The sequence below is a fragment of the Silene latifolia genome, chromosome 10 (assembly GCF_048544455.1).
Source record: "Silene latifolia isolate original U9 population chromosome 10, ASM4854445v1, whole genome shotgun sequence".
NCBI classification, from domain to species: domain Eukaryota; kingdom Viridiplantae; phylum Streptophyta; class Magnoliopsida; order Caryophyllales; family Caryophyllaceae; genus Silene; species Silene latifolia.
The window spans coordinates 164,835,483-164,857,147 of record NC_133535.1 but is presented as its reverse complement, the minus strand read 5'-3'; the positions used below and the strand labels follow the sequence as shown (position 1 = coordinate 164,857,147).

Below are 21,665 nucleotides of genomic sequence, written 5' to 3'. Positions count from 1 at the left end.
AGCGGTAGCATGCATGATCTTTTCTCCGCTCCTCTATGTGCGATTATTCTTATCTTGGGATTTCTTTGTGGTGCACTGCGTATGCACGCAAATCATGCTTTTTCTTTGATTTCTTTTTCATGTCTTTTCCTGTTACTCTTTCGGCTTTCGTTTCTTATACAACTCCCTTTTTTCATTTTTCAGCTTTATTTGCATCAATAATTAACAACTAACGTGTTTCATGGAACCAAACTAAAGGAGTCCCTGATATCGCCTTCTCTCTTCAGCCGAATGTATCAAAAATACATTATGCCCTCTTCAGCCCTCACTGTTTAAACATAGATTAGAATCAAAGTGTTGAGAAATGTAAAATGGATATAATAAGGGTTTCATTACATTCGGTTCAGTTTGTATATATATAGATACAAACAAAAATGGTAATGAAGAAGAATGACCCCTACTAAGGCCCTAACTACAAAAATTTACAACTTACAGCTTCATGCATATCTCCCCATCTTCACCATCTATTTCCTTTCTGTTGTTTTCTAGGGGTTGCATCTATTCTATTCAACCCGAATCCCCGACCAGCACAAACCATGATTGCTAAAAACAGCATCATGCTTCTGAGCTAACCACTCTAGCTCCATGGCGCCCGCCATTCAAGGATTTTAGATTCATAACCTTCCTTGGCTTAATATTTCACATGTTCCTACCTTACGCTTTATCAGAAAATGAGCTGAGAGCATGGCATTCGTACAGGTGAAAAGACGACAGTCAGACGAGCATGATCAGATAATAAGTAGTCTTCGGGCCACATCCCTTTCTCCACTTCTGTTGGGAATAGGACTGCATTTTTTACACTGAATCCTATTGTTTGGACTGTATCACACTCATCACCACCGTACTCACTTCCATTCTCTGAATCTTCTGATTCTTCTAGATTCCATATTCGTTGCTGAAATCATTACAAGCATCGAATTTTAGCACATCAAAACTCTATTGAGTTCAAACAACATAAACCAAATTTATAGAAACTGTGTGTATGGTGTTTATGTACTTCCGAAGTTTCAAAATTATTTGTTTACCTGAAATTCGCTGAAATCAAGTACTCCATTTCCATCAATATCAGCTTGAAACCACAAGTCCTTCATATCTTCCTCACTAAGACCATAGCGGTGGCCAGCTAAATTTAGCTGAAATTTCGAAAAATCTGTTAAAACCATGTCTCAGAACAGAGAAGTCTTCAAGGTCCGCATACAAAGCCTGTAAAGTACCTACCTGTCTAAGCGCTTCACAAAAACCCGAGTAGGTTATAAAATCACCCCCACTGTCGGCCTTTAGAAAGGCAAACGCACCAATTTCCGTCAGTGAAGCTCTTCGAAGTAGTGACTGAAGAAAAAAGTAAAAAAGTGAGCTGAACATTTTTGTCCCAATACTGTTGCATCCTTTCATTAACCAAGGACCATAATCAGTCTTGGTTGAGGAAAGCAATTAAAGTACTACTAACTGATGATCATATCCTATGCCAATTGGTTGGAGTACTTCACAGTTTCACTGGTAATCGTGATTGAATCATCATTGCAGCTGGTTGACCGTTGACGTCACTAATCTTTTGAAATTTATATTTCATAACAATAATCCTTTCTTGTTTTGGAGTCTAGCGTTTATAGGTCTGTACTACAAGTAACAATCACCCTTATGTCTAGGTCTTAAGAAATCCTCAATTGAAATTTCAAGTGCTCATAGATTAACAAGATATACCCCACGGATGATAATCCAAAAATAGCTAATTTATACGGAGTATATTGTTAAAACTAATACGGCAGTCTTTTGGTGCTGCCTTTACAAGATTAACAAGATATACTCCACAGATGATGATCATCCCTGAATTTACTTTAAAAGCTCTCTATCAGCAGTATATGCAAAAGATAATCAAGGAATTCCAAACAAATATTGCATTCAAATGTAGAAGTTAGGACACATGATGAAGTCAATGGTTGCTTCTCACCTTGAACATGCTAAATACTGCTTCATTCCAGCTTGTCTTCAGAAGCTTCCTATATCTGTTTGGGTTGAGAAGCCATATGAAGTCAACCCCACATATGTTCCCTCGGTGGTTGCGGTGGCTAACCCACTGAGTGAAAAAAAAAAAAAAAAAATTATATGAACATGAGAAAATAGGAGAAACAACAGCAGTCATAGCTGAATCCACAGAGAAACCATAATCATCAATGTTATGTTTGTGGCTATATTACCTTATGCGCATCGGTATCTGCGTACTGGTGAGCAGTGTCATACGATGACATAAACCCTTGTGATCTTAAGAACTTGTAAACATGTCCCCGTTTGCTGCCATTCCAATCACTGCAGTAAGAGAGTCTATAGTCAGTAAAGCACCATGCACTTTCAGAACTTGACAAGCAACTTGAACTTACAAAAGAAGCTTACCCACATAGTAGAACAGGCACGGGGCTCAACTTGTGCTCTTTCTGATACGCTTCCACATTTTGTAAGATCTCATAGACCTAAAGTAGCACTTATATTAGAAATAAGAAAATAAGGAGAACGTAAAACAAATACGCCAACATTAAAATCATACATACTTGGTGTAATCTCACTAGGCAGAGACTAGAATCATGAGGAAATATCAGGTGGGTATTCACAATAAGAATCTCTTGTTGAACATTGTTGCCTCGAGTTTGAAAAGGGTTTAGTAACTCAACGTGCAGTAGTTGTGCAACACGGTCTCCAAAATCACTGAGTTGCAAGTCTCGATGATTAATAACTCTGAAATAATCTTTATGGACGGCTGTTAACAAACCTATAAGTTTCAAGAGATGCACCTACGTCAGACAAGGAGGCTGAAAATGGTTGTAAATAGTAAATACTACCATAACCATTTCAACAAATTATTTATCTATGCAGTTTGTTATAACTACTACAACATGACACCAATATATTGAATCTGCATTAGACGACAATTTTTCAGTTGAATGCCTATACCAACTATTGTCTTAGCAAAATTTAAATAATGTAGATAGTGATGATGGCAGCTAATTTCATTTATAATAGACGGCACACATGAATATGGCCTATCACACCTCGCCAAAATGCAGAATAATGCAGCATGCCTCTCTCCTCCCTTTTTAGTTCTTACCCATACACAGATTGCAAACGACTTCCTGTTATTAACTCACTTTCTCCAAACATTAATTACTGAAATCACTAGCACTGTACAGAAAGACTCAAATGGTTCAATACCATGTCCTAATTATGTTTTTTCAGAGAGTTACTTAGGCAAAACAAATTCATCGTTGATTGTACAGTACAATACAAGTGAATAGAAGACAACGTACCATCCCCTCGATTGTTGGTGCGTGCAAGTTGGAAATTGATGTAGCCCGCATCACCAAGCCTCTTTTCATACATGTTGACTAGTTCTTCGTTTCCAACCCAAAACTCCTGATCATGGTACAAAACCTCAAAAATTTATCATCCCAGCATCAAATAGAGTACAGACATATTTCGGACAACTTAATGCAAAAATTGAAAAGAAAAAAAAAAAGGGCAATGTCAACCTGAAGACAGATAATGGTGGATCTTTCACACAACAACCAATCCAATATCCTCTGATTTCTGGCAAGCCAATCTGCCCTGTAATCGCTCTCTCGACAACTCGCATCCTTCCCAGGGGGAAAAGATAGAACACAATCCAAAGTAAACAATGTGATAAAATTCAGCAAACGAATTGAATGCACAAAATATTAGCATCATCAATCAAGATAGAACCATTAAGAAGAGCATATAAAAAGCGAGCAAACCTCATCATCCAACCTCTTGTAGATTGGAGCAAGGATATTGAATGTAGTGCAGGTAATACATTGATCTGTTATTGATGATGCGATAGCATAGCTCCCTATTCTTGACACCCTTCCCTTCAGCATACCGTTTCTCTTTACCATCGACGTTTTCTTTATTTCTTCTTCCAGCTTTAGCAACTTACCAAACCCAATGCTTTTTACCTAAGACACCCATATGTATTACATTATCATACATTAGTTTTTTATAATCAGAAAATTGCTGTCATATTCATCATAACCATTAAGCAATCATCATACTTCAAAAATAAATAAACACCAAGCCTTGAATCATGGGCTCCATTAAATGTGAACAATATCAATCCCATACCTAACAAAAAAACCCAAAAAGCATGAACAATTACATCAACCAGTGCCTCAATGGCTCCTGCAAATTGCGGGGTAAGGGGGTCGGATATACGCAACCTTACCCTTGTGTTAGCAACATAGAGAGAATGTTTCCGAATGCTTCAAACACAAACAACATAACATACCAATACAAAATCCAAACAATGTCCACATTTCCTTACATTGTAGCTGCTACATGATCAAATACAAGAAGTAAAACAGAAACATTTACACAAGCATCTTATGGGCATGACATGATCTTACAAACCATGGATCAAAAACTCAAATAAAAACAAACCCAATTGATATTACAATCAAACAAACAAATTGATGATACAAAATTATTTGTCTTTTTTTCAAATACCTGAAGGGTAATTAGAAACAGGATGTAATGATGTAATTGAATTGTGGTAACAGTCAAAATTAACTCAGAAAGTTTACAGCTTTTTTTGGTTTGTCTGGGAAAATCTGAAGATATTTGTGGTTAAAAATAGGAAGATATTGGAGAGAGAAATAAGGTGCCGGCACTGTAAAGTTTATAATTATAGACAAGAGAGAGAGTGCAATTGTGCAATTGGTGATGACGATGTAAGGATTAATTAACAGAAATACCGGTTACCGACACACTTCCTTTTCAATACAGATGGAATAATTAGTCCCTAGTTATGCTTTTATATTTTCTTCCTCCGGTTTTAGGACTTTACTGTTTCAGTTACACTTTTTCATTAAATTTCTGTATTATGTCTTTTTTCTAAATCTAAACAAATTATGTTCTTCTTCGCTAAAATTACATTTAATTGTTCTAAAAACTTGAATCATGGATTATAGTTCTTCAAGATTATAACTAATTTGACACGGGTGGTGGTAGCCGGAGAAGGGTCGACCATGAACTTCGGAGCAAGAGATGATCAGGGTGAAGGGGAGTGTGGTAGAGGACTAGAGGGAAGGGCAGTCACGGAGGTGGTCTGTGGTGGTCGGAGCAAGAGGAGGGAGGCTGAGGTTGGTTGGAACGAGGTTTGCCGGCAATGGTAGACTGACCGGAGGTGGAGGTGGTGACTTAGTGGTGAAGGGTGATGAGGGAAGAGAGCAAAATCAATTGGGTGGGGATGAAAAAATGACCGGGGGTATATAATTGTAAATCATATGGCCATATGGGTATAATTGTAAATGACGTATGTGAAAGATTAAATCCGTATGTGAAAAGACATTAATACCCTTGTGATATATGTTTGGTATGGACCTACAACTTCTTTGATTACCTAAAACTTATACGTGGTATTTTTTTTTGTTTTTTTTTTTTTGCGGATTATCTTGTCTATTGAAGTGGTCGTTCGGTCTGTGAAATAAGTTAGAATGGACGATACATTTTCAGAAATTCATAAAAGGTTATTCTATTAACCAATCTGTTTATCGACTAAAAAATTAACGTGAGTCTGGTGATGTGAAGCCCAATATTGTAAGTAGTTTGGAGTTTAAGTCACAACTTGGAATCTTAGTATCCATTGATCATACTACCTTTTTCGAAACGTTGAATAGAATTATACTTATTGTTTAGATTACTTTGGTTCTAACCGTTATAATAAGGCTTTGTTTGTAGTGGAAGAGGAAATATGTTACTCGTACTATGTTAGTAATATAAAGTCCCAAGTGATTAGACTATTTTACGAAGTATTAGTAATAGTAGGGGTCGGAGTAGGGAGGTGGTAAAGGAGCCTTGTAATTGAAGTATTCAATTTGAGCTTTATTGAGCCGAAAGTATGCGGTTAATGATGATTATTTGAATTTGAATATCTTTCACTAGTTATGTTGATGTTGATCTCATACATGTTAATTTGAGAAATAAGGAAACTTTACTGGTACGGTACATGCATTATTCATGGTGTCGTTTTTTTGGTTGTTGAGATGTGCACCTTGACTACTACTTGGCTTGGCTTGGCTTTTGCTCAAATCCAAGCGTTAATCATATATAATTCGACACCTTCTATTCTATATAGGGTCCAATAATGTTTATTGTTTAGTGACGTGGTGTGCCAACTCAATTCTCATTTTCATAATTTGCCTAACATTTCATGCATATAGAATTGAAGGTGTCGAATTATGAGAAGCAAAACATAATTGGAACTATGGAAAAAAAAAGGTGAATGAATGAATGAAACAGAGAAAGTAACAATCAACAAATATATTTAAGTTAGATAATAATCGATTTATGCAAGTATTTACTTTAAAATAGAGATTGTTAATATGAATAATATCAAATCTTTGCAGAATTGGTCGTAGACTATATATTTAAAAGGCCTTGTAAAAGAGTAGGTATCCCATAGGTTATAGTGTTATTATATAATTGTATAAAGACGTAAATTGTAATTGAAAATGACAAAATCAAAAAAGAACGGCAATCGAATATTATCGTAAAATAAAATAATAAGGCCGTCGTCAGCCGTCACGGAGTAGTATTGTTGCATGCATGTAAGTAGAATACATAGTTGCTGTCATGAAATTAATTAAACATAATAATAAGTGGTCTTTATTAATTTCTTTCATAATTTGTATAATCCCGTACAATATTATAAATGTAGTGACTTGTAGGGAATGTCAAATAGCATAGATATTAAAATAATAATGTGAATGGAGTCAACATACATCTTCTAATGTTATTGAAGAATAATAAAACAATGGGATTATATATATACTACTATAGTTTGCTGTTTCTCCAGCCTGCTTTTGATGACGGAACGAACATGCTTTACAGGATTTTTGGGTTGTGCCTCCATCCGTCTCATTTTTGATCTCGTCTTTGAGATTAATTAGTCCATTTATATATGTCTTAACCTTCAAACACATATAGTTATATAGGAGGTTAAGACATATATGCCATATATAAGTGCACTTGGTAATTTGGTATTCTAGTTGACCGTCTTAACTTTTGCCATTCAAATATATATCATATCTAGGTCGAATAGAAGTAAATTTACGTATATGTATGTCGAATTAGTCTACGTAATAGATTTGTTGATTACTGATATACTTTGTATAGTATATTACTCACTTTGTAGTAACATGGTATTCTTAAATCTTTATCCGACCCACCCATTAATATGACCCTCAAAAAATAATCGCATTATGTAATTCTTGAATTCAATAATTTGATTAAGCTAGCTCACAAAGTGACTCGCAATTTAAGTTTAAATACACCTCTGGCTCTGCAAATGGACAATTAGTATTTTCTTATTTGGGCCTAAGCTTGCATGGCTCATCGCCTGTCACCAAAAGTAACATCATCTTTGGCCCATTGTCTAAAACTTATATTTGTACAGATCGAGGGTAATATTCACCAGATTCGCTCGCCCTTCAGGGGAACAACAAAAACCCGAGCCCAAAGAGATAGATATATTGTACAAAGGAGTATACATTAGGCTCACTGAGGGAGGCATTCATCAAACGATTTTTTTTTTTTTTTTTTTTAAGGTTAGGAAACTAGATTGACCATAAAAATCAACCTATACTATCATTGCGGATGAAAAGGTAACTGAAAATTAAAGAATTATTGTTTACCTCAAAGATTGACTCTCTATCACCTTACTTTTGTCACGATCATTGATATATCTATCAAGAAAAGAGTGTTTAACCAATAAAATGAACATCTCACATAGCAAAATGAGCTTTATTGTATAACTTGTAAATCGTAAACAAAATGTGAATTAATATTAGTAATTGAGCGAAGTCGTTTATTTTAACCATTTATATATTTATATAATACAATAATGTTGGTTTTGTTTTGACGTAGGATGCATTGGTTGAAGACATAGATAAAAATGAATGAAGGTGAATATGAAATTGGTAGAGGGGTCAAGTAGCATAAATGCAGACAGCTGTGGGTTGTTAATCTCACTTCACATGATCAATTCCCTGCGTACTACACATTACTCTCTATTTATTTCCTTTTGAGGCTCCTCCCTCCCATTTCTTCTATATAACTTCATGCTTGCTTGCATTTTCCATTACTAATAAATAAATACAAAATGGGTGGAGCTAAGAGTGATAATGACAGCAGCGAGAGTAAAAGGGTTATTACTAGAAGTCGTAGCACGAGGATAAGCTTCTCAGCCAGGTTGCCTAGTGATGTGTCTGGTGTTTGGGCTGATCACACCATTTGTGCTGTCTTGACCTCTGTCAATCCGTTGCTCGACTTGAAACACTCCATTCTCGAGATGATTCATGTTTTTGGTGTTTCTGATTGGGATGACTTGGAAGAGCTTCTTTATTGCTACATTGCTCTTAATTCCTCTGATGTTCATTCTTTCATTCTTGATGCTTTTCTTAGTTTGTTTACTTGATTTCTTCATTCATGTGTATTTCATTCATGTAATTAGCCTAGTATTTGCAGTCTTCTGCTGCTATTCTTAGTTATTTGTGAGTTGTGACTATGTAACTAGTGATCAGATCGACATCATGTACACGGTAGAGTCTCTTATTCTACTGTAATAATAATGTGTGTCATTACTTTACCATGATATGATTGCACTCTGTATCTATATATGTGACGTCAAAATTGAACAATGTAGGCGAGAGGTCTAAGTTCATTTGATCATTTATGTCTTCTTTAGGTCATTCAAGCTAGCTTAGCCTTCGACTGCAAATAAGTTTAAGAATGATCGGCATTCAACGAAAGATAGCAGTAAAACAAACATAATAAAGGTGATAATTAAGGATGAATCTATGTCATTTATAAACTAGTGATTAACCTTGTGCATTTTTGATGAGTTTTTAAGCAACCTTGTAAACTAATAAAACAGTGTCTCTAATTAGCAAAAGTATTGAGTACAAGCGTACGATCGAACATATTAAAATGTGCTCGATGCTCATAACTGCTTACTCTGAATTATATTAATACACAATTAAATGAGCATTAAAATGAAGACCAAACCACAATAATAATAATAATGCATATAAGAGGACATGTCCTTGTCTAAAATTAATGAAACAGCAGCAAACAAAGACAACATAATGAAGAGCCATGGGGATCGTTTTCATTTTTACACATTGGTAATTGGTAAGGTCACTAAAATTGTGTAGGCAAGCAAGCTTAAACGTGGGGACGTGGGGTGCATTAATATTGGACTTCATATATGCTGTCAATTGCTGCTCAGATCTACTGCGCCTCATGGAGGCCCATACCACCATTACCACGCACCCTGGTCCATCCAATTATCTCACACCCTTACAAGTTACAACACAAATCCTCATGCATTTTTGGCACTTTCACCATACCTACACTTTTCTAAAATCGTCTTATTTATAACACAAAATATTAAAATTATTAGCCATCTGAGAGTGATAGACTCGAAGTCTATATGATATAGCCTCGGATCATAAATACTTCACAAAACTTCTCTTAAGAAGGCTTGAACATAAAACCCTTGAAAGTTTCACTCAAATTTTAACCAATAGACTCCACCCTTGCGATCAATATATCAACTTATAAACAATAACAAATATTTGCAATCAGTATTTAGCAACATACATATGTAATCACTGTGAGTGACTCGTCCTGAACTCGAGCAAACCCGACTTGACAGAACCCGAGAATATTGCAAGCTGAAATTGACCTGACCCTATGACAACCTGATAAAAAAGTGACCCGAGCTCGACCTGACTTGATATGAACCCGATTTGGTATTGAGCCGACTAAATTGATGACACCATAATTATTAAACTTAATATTGATGAAATTGAAAATGATTTAGTATTAAGTTTGATACCTTTGATTTGATAGTGAAGTAATTAAACAAAATAATAATCCAAAATTTAATGTTTAAAATTGAAGTAATGCGATAAAATCGCTAGACCCGACTGAAATCAAACCCGTCCAGATACATCATTGGGCCCGAAATGGCTCGACACGAACTTGACTGGAAACGAAAGCCGACCGAAATCAGACCCATCTAGATACATCATTGGGCCCGAAATGGCTCGACACAAATTTGACTGGAAACAGAAGCGTAGGCTGACTCGATATGACTTTACCTAACTTGACTTGACCTAAATCCAACCCGAACCCGATTGCCACCTCTAAATATATGTATGTCTACACAAGAGACGACAATTGGGCCATACTTAACCCAATAGTTTTGAAGTGACCAACCAAGTTTACTTGACTCAATGTGATTCAAAATGACCCAATAAACCCAAAATGAGTTTTTAAAATAAAAAAAACAAGCTCCACAACAACCCGAAATGACATGACTTGGAACTATGCGTTTTCTAATGACCTGATTCGAACCCGACTCGAATCCAATTTATGATAATTAATTTTTATTTAGCTTACTCTATTACATTAATTTGTGACCGCTTTAAGATGAAATCCGGACTCCGCAAGGGTGTGTTACACATTGGGCCGTAAAATAGAAAAAGTTGAAGACGGATGATAATAGGCCCAAGGTTAGTGGGCTAGACGATAAAGCAAGACAGCATGAGAAATGGAATGAAAGGAAACCCTAAGAGCAACCAACATAGCAGCACACCATATAAAACCCCAAAATGAGGCAAAAGGGGTTTACTCTCTCAAAACCCTAGAAACGCCGATCGCAGATCATCTTCATCCTCCCCAAAAAAACCAACAAAAATGAAGATAGTACTAGCATCCGATTCAATGGAGATCCCAGAAGGGATCACAATCAAACTCCACGCTAAGATCATCGAAGTTGAGGGTCCACGTGGGAAGCTGGTGAGGAATTTCAAGCATCTGAACCTTGATTTTGAACTGACAACAAATGAAGAAGGTAAGAGAATACTGAAGATAGAATCTTGGTTTGGAAAGAGGAAGAATACAGCTGCTATCCGTACTGCTATTTCTCATGTTGAGAATCTGATTACTGGTGTTACTAAGGGTTATCGCTACAAGATGAGGATGGTATACGCTCATTTTCCCATTAATGCTAGTATCACTAATTCTAACAAGGGTATTGAGATCCGTAACTTTCTCGGTGAGAAGAAGGTATCATTTTTTTCATACTCCCTTGTCTTTCTTTTTGGTTATTTTCTCCGTCTCGTTCATTTGTTTATCGTATTTATTTCGTTGCGATTTTATTCGTCATATGATTATGTTGAGCCTTGGTTTACCTCTAGTTAGGGTTTTCTGATCGGCTAATCGATTTATTTGCTTTGCTTCCTTGTTGTCATTGCGGCCTAGGCGTGGCTTAGGGTTACAGGGTTAAATTGGCTAATATATTACTGCCTTAGCTGTTATTTACTCTCTTTGCCCCAATCATTTGTTAAATTTCATTAAAGAATAAAAAAAGTAATCAAATGATTGAGGCAGAGCGAGTAACTCAATTGCCTATCTCCTGTGTGTCTGTTGAGTGCTATGTTAATTAACTTGAGCTGCCATGCAGCTGTATACGAAGCCGCACTCTATTTTGCTCCAACGAAACATTGTTTTAACCTCTAATTAGCCGTGTCAGGCATTAACATTGGACACACGTAGCGGAGTCGTCTAACTCTAAGCTAGTTAAAAAACTAGCTGTCTTTCATTTTTGTGTTGGTCAGTCTTTATTATCTATGTGCCTCCGTTGTCATTGTGTGAGCTTGCTGACTGCTTTGTATGTCAGCATACAATGTTGAGCGCTGACTTTTTAGTTATTTGCTTCCTCTCTAATCATATGCTTACCTTTAATTAAAATACCCCTACACATAGAATAAAAAGGTGGCACCTTGGGAGAAAGATTGAGTTATTTTCTTGATTGATTACATGCTGTTATATTTAGTGCATTGTTTTTGTAAACAAGATGTTTGTATCTTTCTTTTTAATGGTGAGGTTATCAACTCATTGGCTTTGGCTTGTGTCATTTTCTGTAATGCTGTAGCTTGGATTTCGACCTGTGTTAATGCCTTCTAAAGCTCTAATGCAGCTGTTCATAGGCTAATTGATCACTACTATAGCCTTTAATTAACATAATTCTCTACATTGTCGTTTTATGAATTTGCTGAACGTTAACTATGACTTATGGCAGCATATTCAGTATCATTTTTATTCTTTTGAGTTTTTCTAAATGAGTGTTTGCTTTTCATTGGATATGAAACTGTACTGGTTTTTTGTCGTAAAAAAATCTCTTTTGTGCGACATTTTAGCTAATAAACCATCTTTATCTGGAAATTTTAGATTTTTTTGCTAGGATTGTGTTGTCGCAATTTTATTTTCCGTTAAATCTATTTTCTGGAAAGTGGAAAAGGTTGTTCATACAACTAGGTTGTGTAATAGAAATTTTCTCGTTACGGCGTGGTTGCTTACATTGTGGTTGTGTGAGCTTGCTGAGAGCTATGTATGACAGATTGACATCATATTCTCTAGTCTTTTTTTTTTCTTCTAGGACTTTTTCTAAATGAATATTGGCTTTCACTTCACTACTTTCCTTTTGATAGAATTATAGGAATCTGTGCTCTATTTAATGGATTATGTTTTGTATTCAAAGATGTTTGTGTCCTTTTGGATAGTGTGGGCGATCAATTTATGGGCTTTGGGTCTTTTTTTCATCATGACTTTAGTTCCCATTCGTGTTACTGGTTATAGGCTAATCGATGAGCACTTTTGTTTTGTACTCAGATGTTTATCTTGCAATTTGTGGAAGCCCTTGATGCGCTGTTTTAATGTTGCTTATTGTTGACCGAACTCTCGTTTTTCCAGCAAACAAAACCATTTTTTTAGCCCAGCATATCTGAGAGGCACTAGTGTTGGACAAGTATATCTGAGTCTGAGCACGTTTGTTAAGCTGTTTTTACCATAGAAATTTTACATTTGTTTGCCTGTATATTGTCCAGGAGAACATTGATTTCTGTGATTATTAATTTTCTGAAAAGTGGAAGAGGCTGTGTTTCTTCCAAGTAGTGTTGCGTGGTATACAATGGTTTACATATTTTTCCAAGTTTGAATTTTTGATGTAGTGATTGTAATGAGAATGGATGATAGTGACTTGTTGATGTGGCTATGGTTTGAAATATACTTGTTCTTATGGGTGCTTGGTTGTCAGGTGAGGAAAGTTGACATGTTGGAGGGTGTAACCATCTTGAGATCCGAGAAGGTCAAGGATGAACTTGTGTTGGATGGCAATGACATTGAACTCGTGTCACGCTCAGCTGCTCTTATCAACCAGGTATATACCATCATTCAAATACATCATCTAAAAATCTTATCATGTGCCATTTCTGTTTTCCTTTAAATTTGATGAATCGAGTGTCCTGACTGCCTTTGTTTAAATGTGCAGAAATGCCATGTGAAGAACAAGGATATCAGAAAGTTTCTTGATGGTATTTATGTCAGTGAGAAGGGAAGGATCGAGGAGGAAGCTTAATCTTTAATCAGATACTTAGTAGATTCATGTGGTCGTCTGCTTTGTTTTTCTCTTATCTTTCTTATTGCCTAGACATTTCATGTTCCAGTTTTGCGTGGAGGATTTATGGCCTTATGTTAGAATTTATTTTGCCGGAGATTATGTCATTTACTCTACTTCTGTCATCAGTTTCTTTGTGTTTTTGGGCTGTTAATTTGACATCTATTAGTATGTTCTTCTTAATCAATTTTAGTGTGCATCGTGATAAATTTGTTTGTTCGACCAGTTCTTATTTGAGAATCCGTAATAAGCAATAGGGTTTGGCAAGTTATTAACGTGGCTTGATACCTTAGTTACTGGTTTAGCGTGATGGATTGATGGCAGCTTATGGATATGTCTGAAACTTGGAATGTTTGCTGACCCTGGTTGTATCACGTATTCAAATGGTTTTCGGGCATCAGCTTATGGATGCCGGAAACTTGGAATGTTTGTGGACCCTAGTTGTATCACATATTTCACATGGTTTTCGGGCATGAGCTCTTTATTCGCAGTGCTTTGCTTTCGGGTAAACTCATGAGCTTAGTTTCAGACATTCAGCAAAGTTGGCTGGTCCACCTACATAAGGCTGGTCCAGTACTATAATCTTCATGTTATATGTGATGTCAATGTAAAAAACAAATCTAGGTAGGTACACTAATAACATACGTACCTAACATTAGGCTTTTAGGCTCGTAAAGTCGTTACTTTAATTTGAAGATTCACATTAAAAACTCTTGGATTTTCTATCAATGAAATCTTGCACTCCTAAATCAATAATTGGCGTTACATAATGGAGTTGTGAACGAAACAAAGGTATCCGTTAAGATAACGTACAAATCCTAAACTCCATTCACTAATCACTATCTACTGTCCCATTCATTTCAATCAAGATTATCCCCGCCCTTCTCATTTCACGTGCTTGTCCTTTTCAGGTCCGACTCGCAAATTTTGGAGACCCTGTGTCATATCTACAAATTACGTGAACAACGGATGTTTTTGCAAGCACATCAGAAGAGTCGGGTCGGGTTGGGTGGGGTCGTTTACACACAAGTAGACAAATCCAACCTAGATGATTAGTTTTCTGATGTGGCCATGCTGCTCATTCTGCCACGTTCATTATATAATACAAAGTAGATTGACAGAAACCAAATGCTTTGGTAGTTCCGTTTTTTGTTATCAGTTCAACACCACAAACTGCTCTATTTTTTGGGTATGGCTAAGCTCACTTTCTTGAGCAAAGTGCTATGGTGCTTTGCTCTTGTTTTTGTTTATGGTACTGAAAATGGTGTCGCGCAGCACTTGACTAGTGTCACCAAATCCATTTCATTCCCGGAGTTTAGCACTTTAGCTAACCCGAGAATTGAACATGAGGTTAAGCTTCTAGGAAGTGTGAAGCTGTCCGAGGATAAACAAAGCATCCAGATACCAGATACAACAGACACAGATGATATTAGGCATCAAGCAGGGCGGGCTATTTACTCGTCACCAATCCGGGTTTTTGATCCTAATAGCCAAACACCGGGTTCTTTTGACACTACCTTTGCTTTCCAGTTCAATAACCATAAATTGCCAGCTTATAATGACTCTGCAGGACAGAACCATGGAGGTAAGAACATTCCTTTAAATAGCTATCTTCATTTTTAAGGTTTTATTTTATGAAAACTAGACGTTACTTATCTTAGCTTATTTAAGAACCAATGGTCCGAAATCTCATGATAAACTTGTCTTCTGATAAATTTAGCAGTAAACCATAAGCTTAACAAGCCTGTCTTTCTGTAGATTTATCTGAAGTGCCCAATATGAGGTCACAGGTTTACTGAGCTTAGCAGTTAATTCGCTATTTATGATAAAACGGACTGTGAATATGCAGGAAGTGGACTAACCTTCTTGATCGCCCCAGACGAGTTCACAGTAGGCCGATCAGGGCCATGGTTAGGAATGCTGAATGACGCTTGTGATGACAACTACTATAAGTTCTTCGCCATTGAATTTGATACCCGCCAAAACCCCGAGTTTGGTGACCCAAATGACAATCACATAGGCATCAACTTGGGCAGCATCATATCCACTTCTACAATCAATGCTTCAGACTATGGCCTTGCTTTTCAAGACGGGTCCATCCACCATGCTCGAATCACCTATGACGGGTCATCTAAAAGGATGGATATCCAGGTCGGGTCAAACCCCAAATCTGCATTGACCTCACTATTTTCTGATCATGTTGATCTAACTCCATTTCTCAATGAGTACATGTTTGTGGGGTTTTCGGCTTCCACTGGGAACACAACTCAACTACACAACATTCTCTCCTGGAACTTCACCTCTAAAACCCCTGCAAGTCTTCGATTCCCGTCATCTGAAACCTGCGAGAGTAAGCTCTTAGTTGGGAGAAACCCGGTTGAAGAAACAACCAATGGCATTCCTATCAAAGAAAAAAAGCCATCAACCACTTTTCTTATATTCATTTGTGTTGTTGCGCTTTGTTTTGCCATTTTTGGCACCCTTTACTGCAACAGCAACAGACCAAGTGCCAGCGGTGGGTCCGCCTTCTTGGACATGCCGGAAAAGAAACACCGCCCGCAGCCACCCAACAAGCCACGGCGGTTCACTTCACCGGAATTGTCCTTAGCCACCAAGGGGTTCAATGAATGTGAAGTTTTAGGGTGTGATTCAAGTGGGGTTCTGTTCAAAGGAACCTTGCCTAATGGGTGCTACGTGGCGGTCAAGCGGTTCTCACTTCAGTTCTTGAGCTCACTTGGTATTGACAAGAGGCGGTTCTTGAAGCGGGTTGGGTCATTGAGCCGGGTTAGACACCCGGGGTTGGTTCCCATCAGGGGATGGTGTTATGATAAAAGGGAGATGATGGTTGTTTATGAGTATATATTCAATGGGTGTCTTGATAAATGGTTATTTGGGGTAGGAGTTTTACCGTGGAATCGAAGGTATAAGGTGGTAAAAAATGTGGCAAATGGGTTAACCCATTTGCATCAACATGAAGTTGCTCATAATAACCTCCAAGTGAGTAGTGTGTTTCTAGATGTAAGCTTCAAGGCCTTACTTGGTGACTTTGGACTAAGTGACCCGATTGATATCGACCCAGCATCCAGTAAGAGTGTCGATGTATTCAATTTCGGGATATTTGTGTTAGAGGTGGTAGCCGGGAGGAAGAGATGGACTTCTGAGATTGACTCTAGAGGGTCCGGACTTGGGACAGATGACGCGGTAATGATGAAAATGGATTTGCTGGACTATGCGTGGATAATGCACGAGAAGGACGAGAAAATTAAGATGGTTGATAAGAGGATGGGGTCTGGGGTGGACTCAGAACAAGCTGTACGGGTCGTGAACATTGCTTTGCTGTGTACCTTGCCTGAGAACAATGGTAGGCCTAAGGCCGAGGATATAGTAAGGTTGTTGACGACTGATTGTTCTGTTCCTGAATTGCCTCCTCATCGACCCATTGTGTTGTTTCCATATAATAGCGGACCTAAGCTTTGTGGTGGCTATGTATGTGCTCCCTTCCATTAAAATTGGACCGGACCGTTCCAATGCTTGGACTCTGAATCAGGTCTGTTGTATATCTCTCTGCTTGCAATTGCTATATTTATACTCCATGGAAGATTTCTAGTGTGTTTGTGGCTCATTCGGAATGAACAAAACATTAATTATACGCAATGAAACTAGTTATTGTATTTTATAAAATGTTATATATAGATTAAGATTCCTCCATTAATACAGCATATATATAGATTAGGATTCTATACTTGAGATTTTAGAAAGTTATGGAGAAGCTGAAGGATGGAGTAAATGTTTGAGATTGTTCTTGCATATGGGACACACAAGATTGTGGTTGAGCCACTGGTCGATGCAGTGAACATGAAATGCATGAGTGCATGGCAAGCGACGTACAATGTCGTCCACACAGTATTCTGCTAAGCATATTGAGCACTCTAGTCCTGGATTTTGGATTAATAGTTTATCCCCTATTGGCCCAGTTGGCAATGATTCAAGGATGAACTGGCGGTTAAGGCCATCATCATCGGTAGTGATCCTGAGATTATTGGGAATTACATGGACCTCAATTGTGCTGTCCTGGATTGGAATATTCGGGACAGGAGGCCGTACCTGGTGATGGTTAAATGTGGTGGATAGATGCACACTTTCACGTACGTAGCTTTGACTATTGTCCTCGTCGTCCGAATCTTGTCCAAAGTTTCTACCGGGGATCTCGCTGTCAGATTCTTCTCCGCAGTAGTGACATAGTAGGAAAGCAGTTAGCATGAATAGAGGAACTCCAACACAAAATACTAGTACTAATATTACTATTGTTATGCCCAAAGAAGCCATTTTACGTGTTAAGTAAACAACTCTCGTATAAGTAATTTAAAAGAGTAAAAACGATTCTTATGAAGTCGTATTAAGGCTGATTACTGATTAGCCTATAAGTAAAAGGAAAAGGAGGAAATGGTATGCAAGGATTGTTTTTAATTGAAAAACAAAGTACTTTATCAAGTAAGTGCGCTTTTAATTTAGGAGCTTAAATAAGGGAGGGTGATGGATGCATTTGATGAGAAAGTATCAGTATCAGTGTCAGCATCAGCATCAGCACCAGCAAGAGCTTTAAAAAGGGAAGCGACCAGACGTGGATCTCGTCTAGGATTACTATATACTACTCATTACGATTATACAAACATGAGTGTTGGGCAGTTGAATACTTTAATTTGCCTTTAGCATCTTCCCTTTACTTAGCTGCTACCTTGCTTCACACTTCGTATTATTCAGATACCAGAATAACAAATTAAAATATGATAATGATAGAGAGAATTCGACAAATAGTTACATCGCTTATCTTTACGGGTTATGGAAAATAATGCAGTTAGAATTTTTCTAGGATAGATTATCTCCAACAATAATAAACTAAGGCTAAAAACAAGTACCGAGTAATAAAAAAGACGGTACAAATCAAAAGACGTATATTATTTGGCGTGAATCACGTACTAGTAGCGCTGGGCGGTGTCAATGTGTCATGAGTGGATAGAAGAACATTGTAAAGGTTGTTGTTGCAAAGCGGACAAATAGCCTTGATACTTAGCCAGTGGTCGATGCAGAAGACATGGAAGGCATGGGTGCAAGGCAGGCGACGTACGACGTCGTCTTGAGAGTATTTGGCTAAGCATATTGAGCATTTTAGGTCTGGATTCTCCTCTAGTATTTTATTCCCTACTGGTCCTGTTGGTAATAACTCAATTTCTGGCTGGTCTAGGCCTGTATTGACCGTCGTCGTCGGAATTATTGGGATGGTGGGCCTGCTCCATTGACGGTTAAATGAGGGAGATATTTGAATGTTTCGGAGTATATAAGTTTGATTATAATCTTCTTCGTCCGAATCTTCTTCACCAGAAGGACATTGTCGTAGGCATGCACATAGCATTATTAGTGGAACTCCAACAATAATAGCCATCACTAACGTCTCAAACGTCACTATCATCCCATCCATAGCGTCCCTCCTATCTAACTTTTACAAAATAATTTAAAATTAAAATTCTAAGGAGGATGAAATAATTAACTGACCTTGTGTATTCTGTGGAGATGGAATATACGGAGTAAGAGGGAAGAGCAATTGTATTATTGAGTTGTTTTGCGTAATCTATGTGTAGATATATACAATTTGAGTATGAATTCCTTATTTATAGTACAGTATATGGTAATTACCTTAACTAAGAAACACAATATTACCAAATATTGTATACCAGTCATTCTATTTCCTAATACATACCATAAAAATATTTAGTTTCCTAATACTATAATAATAGTGATAATATTATGACTATCCTAGCTTAACATATTAAATTATTAATTAATTATACGTATTGTTTTATGAGTGTTAGCTTAATTTGGGTAATTATAAAAGTTTGAATTAGGGAGCGAGAATGAAACTAGTACAATTAAGTTAGTTAACAATACATAGATAAATTAATAAAAAGGGGATCGGATCATACATACATTCATTATTCATACTGCATTACACAAACTTAAAAAGGGACGATTACAAATCAAAGTACATAGGTAATTAATTATTTATTGTTGACGACAACGTAAATACTCAAAGGATGAAGACATGCATAATAATAATAATAATAGTAGTCGGAGCGTAGTAGTGGATGGATGGATCAGGCGGCGCAATAGTAGACACAGAAGCAGCGACGACGGGCACCACGACAATCACCATCAGGGAAGCCCTCAGTCTTGCAGACACTGGCACAGTTAGTCTTGCTTACACAAACTCCTTTGAACTTCTGACTTTGCGACTCGCATTTCCGAGCCTCTCCCACCTTCGTCATCCCTGTCTCTGTTCAATTTCAATTCAATCACAATTTAATTATACTACGTACTACTACGTTCTCTATTTATTCAATAATCTACGTACTTGATATCATATATATACTCACGGAATAAGGATATAATATCATATATATATAGACAAGTAGTCTAATAATAAGTGTATAAGAAGTGAAATGAAGTTAAACCTGTGGACATGGCGATGAGAAGCATAACAACAACCACCCAAAACACACGACTAGAACGCTCCATTATTTCCGAGCCTTATTATTATTATTATTACTTCCCTTTTCTTTTTATTTTTTCTTGTATAAGGCCGGGAAATGATATTATCTTGTGATGCACCAAACAACTAATACAAGCTGCTCTTTATATAGCCAAATATTATTAATTACCTTATTATTTTATTTTATTTTATTTTAATTATATTAAAATCCTATGAGAAAATATCCTATGAGAAAATAAATGTTTGAAAGTAACAAGTAACAAAGTTGTGAAAGTGGTAATTGGTTAAACACACATTCTTATTTGTGACTGACAATATCCGTCACAACCTTGTGACGGGTCAAATAAAACTCACTTGCATAGATAAAAACAAACCTTTTGTAATTTCCTAGGCACCTTTACTTTTGTCTTTTCTAACAATGTGAGTGGTACTTAACCCATGACAAGTTTGTGACGGATATATCTATCCGTCACAAGAGAGACCTATTGTTGGTTAAAAGAGACAATATAATTGAGGTCAGCTTTTGGGTATTTGTCGGTAACCTTAGCTTTCCTCTCTCATAACTCAATTGTACGTGTGGTCTCTCTCAACTTGATTCACTTTTATTATTCACCCACCTTTTAATTACCTATAGTATATACTGTATGTAGTTATTACGTGTATGTATGTAACTATTCTCGCCGGTTTTATTTGGTCCAATACCAAACTATTAGATCATCGCATATATTATTGCATCATGTTACCACTACTAAAATGACATAACGACACTAAATAATATCGAATCTCGCTATCACTTTCTCAATCTCATGTAATGTAAACTCCATTAAAATGAGGGCCTAGCTACGTAGCACAGACACCCTTCCTAATCGCCCTAGCATGTCAGACACCTATAAAACACGTCCATTGTATTTGGACACATATATAACTAGGGAAGGCATGATTCTTAGCCACCGGTCACTGCAATTTACGAAGAATGAGGCAGTAAGAGCGAGGTTAAGATTCTTGTTGCAAAGCGGACAAATAGCCTTGATTCTTAGCCTAAGGTTTCATTGCAGAGGATTTTGAAGGCATGGGTGCATGGCAAGCGACGTAGGAAGTATTTGCCTAAGCATATTAATTGAATTATTATTGAAAACTCTAGCTAGCTTTGGATTCTCCTTTAGTATTTTCTTCCCTACTGGTCCTGTTGGTAATAACTCAATTGCTGGCTGGTTTAGGCCTGCATTCGAGTACGTACATGAGTTTGATTTATCATCCTCGCTTGTCCGTCCGAATATTAATTCCCACAAGTGATTAATTGGCTCTTCTAGGAATATGGCTCTCAGATTCTTCACCACAATAATGACATTGTAGAGATAGCATGATTAGAGTAAGTCCAACACAAAATATCAACACCACTACTAGGATGACTATTGTCGCGGTCAGTCATTGAATCCATAGCATCCTAGCTATATAAGTCTTTCGAAATGTTTGACACATATACATATTATTGGATCAAAGTTTGATCAGCTTGCTATTGGTGAGATTTAAAATGATTTCTAAACCTCGTAGGCA

At 37.0% G+C, this 21,665-nt stretch overlaps 3 protein-coding genes and 1 long non-coding RNA gene across 4 annotated transcripts; 3 read left to right on the top strand and 1 right to left on the bottom strand.

The window, feature by feature from the left end:
* Positions 1-336: 336 nt before the first annotated feature.
* On the bottom strand, positions 337-4,788 carry LOC141606873 (putative calcium-binding protein At1g02270). Its single transcript, XM_074426222.1, has 11 exons — positions 4,549-4,788; positions 3,801-4,001; positions 3,558-3,662; positions 3,336-3,441; positions 2,583-2,800; positions 2,428-2,504; positions 2,235-2,343; positions 1,988-2,113; positions 1,258-1,368; positions 1,065-1,172; positions 337-934 (listed from the first exon to the last, which is right to left on the bottom strand). Exons 2-11 carry the CDS (start codon positions 3,939-3,941, stop codon positions 704-706), a joined length of 1,332 nt encoding a protein of 443 aa, XP_074282323.1. The 5' UTR covers positions 3,942-4,001; positions 4,549-4,788; the 3' UTR covers positions 337-703.
* Positions 4,789-7,662: 2,874 nt separating this feature from the next.
* LOC141609535 (uncharacterized) lies at positions 7,663-8,782 on the top strand. Its single transcript, XR_012527457.1, has 2 exons — positions 7,663-7,706; positions 7,969-8,782. It is a non-coding gene; the product is annotated as an uncharacterized LOC141609535 (long non-coding RNA).
* A 1,914-nt stretch (positions 8,783-10,696) lies between these two features.
* On the top strand, positions 10,697-13,776 carry LOC141606888 (large ribosomal subunit protein uL6-like). The gene is made up of 3 exons (XM_074426240.1): positions 10,697-11,178; positions 13,208-13,330; positions 13,442-13,776. The coding sequence occupies exons 1-3, from the start codon at positions 10,807-10,809 to the stop codon at positions 13,526-13,528; spliced, it is 582 nt and encodes a 193-aa protein (XP_074282341.1). The 5' UTR covers positions 10,697-10,806; the 3' UTR covers positions 13,529-13,776.
* A 729-nt stretch (positions 13,777-14,505) lies between these two features.
* Positions 14,506-17,279, top strand: LOC141606886 (L-type lectin-domain containing receptor kinase VIII.1-like). The gene is made up of 2 exons (XM_074426239.1): positions 14,506-15,152; positions 15,417-17,279. The coding sequence occupies exons 1-2, from the start codon at positions 14,759-14,761 to the stop codon at positions 17,072-17,074; spliced, it is 2,052 nt and encodes a 683-aa protein (XP_074282340.1). The 5' UTR covers positions 14,506-14,758; the 3' UTR covers positions 17,075-17,279.
* The last annotated feature ends 4,386 nt before the right edge of the window (positions 17,280-21,665 follow it).

What these genes read in the sequence shown, in the direction of transcription:
- LOC141606873 (XM_074426222.1), bottom strand. Translation starts at nt 3,941, where the DNA reads ATGGTAAAGAGAAACGGTATGCTGAAGGGAAGGGTGTCAAGAATAGGG. An exon ending in CCACCATTATCTGTCTTCAG is followed by an intron (nt 3,442 to 3,557) that starts GTTGACATTGCC and finishes TACCATGATCAG; the next exon opens with GAGTTTTGGGTTGGAAACGA. An exon ending in CAGTATTTAGCATGTTCAAG is followed by an intron (nt 1,369 to 1,987) that starts GTGAGAAGCAAC and finishes TTTTTTCTTCAG; the next exon opens with TCACTACTTCGAAGAGCTTC.
- LOC141606888 (XM_074426240.1), top strand. Translation starts at nt 10,807, where the DNA reads ATGAAGATAGTACTAGCATCCGATTCAATGGAGATCCCAGAAGGGATC. An exon ending in ACTTTCTCGGTGAGAAGAAG is followed by an intron (nt 11,179 to 13,207) that starts GTATCATTTTTT and finishes CTTGGTTGTCAG; the next exon opens with GTGAGGAAAGTTGACATGTT. An exon ending in CAGCTGCTCTTATCAACCAG is followed by an intron (nt 13,331 to 13,441) that starts GTATATACCATC and finishes TTAAATGTGCAG; the next exon opens with AAATGCCATGTGAAGAACAA.
- LOC141606886 (XM_074426239.1), top strand. Translation starts at nt 14,759, where the DNA reads ATGGCTAAGCTCACTTTCTTGAGCAAAGTGCTATGGTGCTTTGCTCTT. An exon ending in TGCAGGACAGAACCATGGAG is followed by an intron (nt 15,153 to 15,416) that starts GTAAGAACATTC and finishes GTGAATATGCAG; the next exon opens with GAAGTGGACTAACCTTCTTG.